At 42.7% G+C, this 6,202-nt stretch overlaps 1 protein-coding gene across 10 annotated transcripts in view; it reads right to left on the bottom strand.

The window, feature by feature from the left end:
• Window positions 1-1,601: 1,601 nt before the first annotated feature.
• LOC119308337 (protein HASTY 1-like) overlaps window positions 1,602-6,202 on the bottom strand; it is a 29,152-nt gene continuing 24,551 nt past the window's right edge. For all 10 annotated transcript variants that reach the window (XM_037584454.1, XM_037584449.1, XM_037584448.1 and 7 more), the window contains 6 exons: window positions 5,924-6,004; window positions 5,716-5,811; window positions 5,574-5,630; window positions 5,450-5,494; window positions 5,315-5,380; window positions 1,602-2,005 (listed from right to left, as the gene is read on the bottom strand). In XM_037584454.1, the coding sequence (XP_037440351.1) occupies window positions 1,991-2,005; window positions 5,315-5,380; window positions 5,450-5,494; window positions 5,574-5,630; window positions 5,716-5,811; window positions 5,924-6,004 (360 nt within the window). In that variant the 3' untranslated portion in view covers window positions 1,602-1,990. The remainder of the gene's footprint in view (window positions 2,006-5,314; window positions 5,381-5,449; window positions 5,495-5,573; window positions 5,631-5,715; window positions 5,812-5,923; window positions 6,005-6,202) is intronic.

Below are 6,202 nucleotides of genomic sequence, written 5' to 3'. Positions count from 1 at the left end.
GCGACGCCGCAGGCTGGCGCCCCAACCGCTTATACTGAAGAGAGCGAGGAAAAGAGCCCCTCTACATGGTTATGTTACATTTACATGCACACTACACATCTCCACCTCCACCTTAACTACAAAATCTACCCACTCTCGCTCACCCACCTTGCCAATGAACCAAAGAAACTATCTAAATCCCCGCTCGTCGCCAAATCTTCAATGTCAATCTGTGTCATCAGATGCAGCATCGACGGAGAAACTCCCTCGAAGACTATCGTTTCGATGCTTCCACAACATCCACATGACCAGGGCAAAAACGGCTCAAATATCCTTGTGTGATGATCTGTCCCACTTCTACGCACCCAAAATCACCTCAGAAAGTTGTTGCTCTGGGTGATGAAAGTTGCTGCTCCGAGTATTGTCCAACCGATTACACACCCAGATCACCTCAAATGAAAAAGTGTTCTACATGTAAACTCTTCGTCTCGGCGAGGCGAATGATTTTGAGATTTGAGTCATCTCAATCAAAGTCGTATGTAGAAGTTACACCAAACGCAGTCCAACCCAAATAGGACCAAAATATGACTCCCGACCACAGACACGGAAAATCCTAGTTGACGCTCCATGCTCCCTGCATCGAAATGTTGAGTGCAGGCACAAGCAAACCTAGCATGAGAAATGGGCCGACTGATTTAGCCACAACGAGCGAGCCAGTTCCAAACCAGTTTTTTTGTTTCTTTTACCATTCTTTTTCCTTTTATGTTGTTTTTTGTTTTTTATTTCCATTTCCTTTTTACAAAAATGTTCGCACTTTTGAAAATTATTCATGTCTTCAAAAATTGTTCAAAATTTCAAAAAAGTTTGGTTTCACATTTTGTTCATTAATTCAAAAAATGATCATGTTTTCCAAAAACTTGTTGAAAAATTGAAAAAATGTTCATGTTTTTAAGAAGTTGTTCAAAATTTTAAAAACTTTGGTGTTCTCAAAAATTGCTCAGAATGTCTAAAATTGTTCTTCTTTTGAATGTTTTTTTCTCACAAGCTAAAAAATGTTTGCATTTTCATAAAAGTTCAGGAATTGCAAAATGCTTGAGCTTTCAAATTTTGGTTCATAATTACAAAAAATCCCATAATCAAATTTTGTTCACAATTGTTTTTAAAATGCATTACTGAAAAAATGTTCAAGAATTACAAAACTATTCGTGTGTTAACAAAAAAAGTACCTGTCCTTTTAAAATGTTCGCATTTCAAAAAATATTTACTTTAAAAACACGTTTGAAATTGCAAAAGAAAGTTTTTTTAAAGTTGATAGTTCCTTATGGCGTTCGACGGCAGAGCTGATCAACCCTTGTGGCTAGCAACGAGTGCACACCAGCTGGAGGTCGTGAGTTTGAACAATCAAAGAGGCTTACACGGCGCTTTTTTCAAGTTTTTGCCAAACTACTGCTCATCCCATGATCCCAAATTGCTCTAACTTCTGTCAATGCATCAATAACAGCTCTTAAACCTCCCAGCCCAGCTCCCATACGCCACATGCTTCAGACAGCATTATCATATCAGCATGCGACTGCCATACATTCTCATAACGAAACCCACATGCTTCAGACAGCATTATCATATCAGCATGCGACTGCCATGCATTCTCATAACGAAACGATCACGAGACAGCTGCAATTGCAGATCTGAGCTGCAAGATACAGCAGATAAATATAGGATGGTGCAGTAATCTTGATGAAAACAATGACCATAATTCTGAGTGCTTCCGTGCCAGGGCACATAAACGAATTTTCAGCTACATGCAGGCTATAATACTAGATTCCCATGAGCACTCGCGCACACACACATCAATGTACCAGTTACTGACACACCCCATTGTAACCTGTCACCCTGCTCACTTTGTTAGACATATGCTAGTTTTACTTGGAGACCATCTGCACCTGTGTATCAGCAGCAGTTTGAGGTTTAGTCCTCATCCAACCATTGTTGGTGGCTTGTAATAAGAGCTCGTCTATTTAGGGAGGATCTGTGCAAAGAAAAGAACACATTAAGAAAAATACAGAAGGCATCTACTCCCTCCGATCCAAATTAATTGACGCTGCCTTAGTACAATATTTTAGAACTTCTAAAAAATCGCCAAAGAAATAGCAAACAGCTACAGCAAGTACACAATTTGTTCACCCAATCAACAAGCAGCACAACACCAAGAATTGCTGCCTGATAAGGGAAAACAGCTACATGCACGCCACATATCATATGCACTGACCCATACAAGCAAAGAAACTACTCCTACAACGGAAAATAAGGGAGCAAACCCGATAAAAACTACTCCCTCAATGATTACAGTAGTTTTACTATAACTTTCAAAGTTATACTACCTCCGTCCCGGTGTATAAGTCATTCGCGTAGTTCTAGGTCGATAATTTAACTATCTAAATATGTATTATATGTGACAAAAAATATATATTTAGAAACTACATCCGCGTGGAAATCTAGTGGTATACTTTTCATGACAACAACAACAACAACAACAAAGCCTTTAGTCCCAAGCAAGCTGGGGTAGGCTAGAGGTGAAACCCATAAGATCTCGCAACCAACTCATGGCTCTGGCACATGGATAGCAAGCTTCCATGCACCCCTGTCCATAGCTAGCTCTTCGGTGATACCCCAATCCTTCAGGTCTCTCTTAACGGACTCCTCCCATGTCAAATTCGGTCTACCCCGCCCTCTCTTGACATTCTCCGCACGCTTTAGCCATCCGCTATGCACTGGAGCTTCTGGAGGCCTGCGCTGGATATGCCCAAACCATCTCAAACGATGTTGGACAAGCTTCTCTTCAATTGGTGCTACCCCAACTCTATCTCGTATATCATCATTCCGGACTCGATCCTTCCTCGTGTGGCCACACATCCATCTCAACATACGCATCTCCGCCACACCTAACTGTTGAACATGTCGCCTTTTAGTCGGCCAACACTCAGCGCCATACAACATTGCGGGTCGAACCGCCGTCCTGTAGAACTTGCCTTTTAGCTTTTGTGGCACTCTCTTGTCACAGAGAATGCCAGAAGCTTGGCGCCACTTCATCCATCCGGCTTTGATCCGATGGTTCACATCTTCATCAATACCCCCATCCTCCTGCAGCATTGACCCCAAATACCGAAAGGTGTCCTTCCGAGGTACCACCTGACCATCAAGGCTAACCTCCTCCTCCTCACACCTAGTAGTACTGAAACCGCACATCATGTACTCGGTTTTAGTCCTACTAAGCCTAAACCCTTTCGATTCCAAGGTTTGTCTCCATAACTCTAACTTCCTATTTACCCCCGCCCGACTATCGTCAACTAGCACCACATCATCCGCAAAGAGCATACACCATGGGATATCTCCTTGTATATCCCTTGTGACCTCATCCATCACCAATGCAAAAAGATAAGGGCTCAAAGCTGACCCCTGATGCAGTCCTATCTTAATCGGGAAGTCATCAGTGTCGACATCACTTGTTCGAACACTTGTCACAACATTATCGTACATGTCCTTGATGAGGGTAATGTACTTTGCTGAGACTTTGTGTTTCTCCAAGGCCCACCACATGACATTCCGCGGTATCTTATCATAGGCCTTCTCCAAGTCAATGAACACCATATGCAAGTCCTTCTTTTGCTCCCTATATCTCTCCATAAGCTGTCGTACCAAGAAAATGGCTTCCATGGTCGACCTCCCAGGCATGAAACCAAACTGGTTTTTGGTCACGCTTGTCATTCTTCTTAAGCGGTGCTCAATGACTCTCTCCCATAGCTTCATTTTATGGCTCATCAGCTTAATTCCACGGTAATTAGTACAACTCTGAACATCCCCCTTGTTCTTGAAGATTGGTACTAATATACTCCGTCTCCATTCTTCTGGCATCTTGTTTGCCCGAAAAATGAGATTGAAAAGCCTGGTTAGCCATACTATCGCTATGTCCCCGAGACCTTTCCACACCTCAATGGGGATACAATCCGGGCCCATCGCCTTGCCTCCCTTCATCCTTTTTAAAGCCTCCTTGACCTCAGACTCCTGGATTCGACGCACAAAACGCATGCTGGTCTCATCAAAAGAGTCGTCCAGTTCAATGGTAGAGCTTTCATTCTCCCCATTGAACAGCTTGTCGAAGTACTCCCGCCATCTATGCTTAATCTCCTCGTCCTTCACCAAGAGTTGGCCTGCTCCGTCCTTGATGCATTTGACTTGGCCAATATCCCTCGTCTTCCTCTCTCGGATCTTGGCCATCTTATAGATGTCCCTTTCGCCTTCCTTCGTGCCTAACCGTTGGTAGAGGTCCTCATACGCCCGACCCCTTGCTTCACCAACAGCTCGCTTTGCGGCCTTCTTCGCCATCTTGTACTTCTCTATGTTGTGTGCACTCCTATCCAGGTATAGGCGTCTAAAGCAATCTTTCTTCTCTTTAATCGCCTTCTGGACATCATCATTCCACCACCAGGTATCCTTATCTTCGCTTCTCCTTCCCCTGGACACTCCAAACTCCTCTAAGGCCACCTTACGAATGCAAGTCGCCATCTTCATCCACACATTGTCCGCATCCCCTCCTTCTTCCCAAGGGCCCTCCTTAATGACCCTCTCCTTGAACGCCTGAGCTACCTCCCCCTTGAGCTTCCACCACTTCGTTCTAGCGACTTTAGCCCGCTTATCCCACTGGACACGAATCCGAAAGCGGAAGTCACCAACCACCAGCTTATGCTGGGGTACAACACTCTCTCCAGGTATCACCTTACAGTCTAGGCACGCACGCCTGTGTTCCCTTCTCGAGAGGATGAAATCAATCTGGCTAGAGTGTTGGCCACTACTAAAAGTCACCAGATGTGATTCTCTCTTTCTAAAGAGGGTGTTGGCTACAATCATGTTGTAGGCTAGAGCAAAGCTTAAGACATCTTCTCCTTATACTTTTCATGACATATAACACATATTTAATTCCTCAAATCGATGACCTAGAACTACGCGAATGACTTATACACCCGGACGGAGGGAGTACTAAAGCTGCGTGAATTAATTTGGATCGGACGTAGTAGTAAAAGTCATTAAGTGCATGCATGAATTTGGAAGCCCACAAATCGATATTTTTCCTGAAGAAAATTGCAACTATATACATATCACCGGTCAATCTACATCTCAAAAACTAGGTTAATATCCATGAATTCAACATGACTACAAATCTATAATAGCTATCCTGCTAATTAACAGATCAAACATGGAAGAACGTTACAATCTCCATTATTTGCAATGGCCAGAAAAACTGAATTTCCACAGGGTATATCAACTCTCTAACAGAACTGACCTTTTTCAAAGGATTTCTGAGCAAGTCATAACATGATTCCTCGTAGTATCTTGTATCCATCCAAAGCTAGAGAAACGACAAATTAGTTGCAACAATAGTGATAATTATAATAGAGTATATAAGTTATTCCAGTACCTCTGCAATGTTTTTCTTCCATGTATGACATACTCCTTCAATGACCTAATACAATACCAAGAATTTCTATAGTCTCATCAAAGAGAAACAACTGTCACTGCTAGCAGAAGATAAAGTGAACAACCTTTTCAAAAGCAACTTGTCCATTTATGTCGCTTCTTTGTGAGATTATCCAATACTCCTTGCAAAAGTAGTCATGATTTGTATTGAGTTCAGCCTGCTCCTTAAAACACACACGCGCGCGCGCAGTAATAGAAAAGCCATACCATAATTCCTTGAATAGCAACATATCTGGGGCAGCCATGTCCTTTGAAAACTAGTTCCTTAAATTCGTCTATGAGTGATACAAAACATGTCTTCTCCTAGAACAGGCATGACAAAAGAATGAGATTTCATAGAAGAGAGCAAGCACCTAATGATGCAAATAATTGCAAAAGAAGAACACATAATGATGCTTTTGGCAATGTAGCATACCCAGTCAATAGAATCGTTATCAACATTGAAAAAGCCTTCCTCCTTTAGCTCATGCACCAAGTTTTGAAGGCACACCTTCAGCTGGAGTTCGTACATTGCATTAGAAGTCATAATCAGTGGGGATTCAGCTTAACCCCCAGGACTTGTCACCAAAAACCATGAGATGTCTTTAATCTACTTAGCCCTGAAAACCTCTAATGCTGGGTCAATTTAACCCGCCAAACAAACCCATAACCTGCTTCCCAACTTCCTTCCAATAGCTTCCCTCTACCCTAAGAC

The sequence above is a fragment of the Triticum dicoccoides genome, chromosome 5B, assembly GCF_002162155.2.
Source record: "Triticum dicoccoides isolate Atlit2015 ecotype Zavitan chromosome 5B, WEW_v2.0, whole genome shotgun sequence".
Lineage (NCBI taxonomy): Eukaryota > Viridiplantae > Streptophyta > Magnoliopsida > Poales > Poaceae > Triticum > Triticum dicoccoides.
Note: the sequence above shows the minus strand (reverse complement) of the source record. Positions and strands in the feature narration are given on the sequence as shown.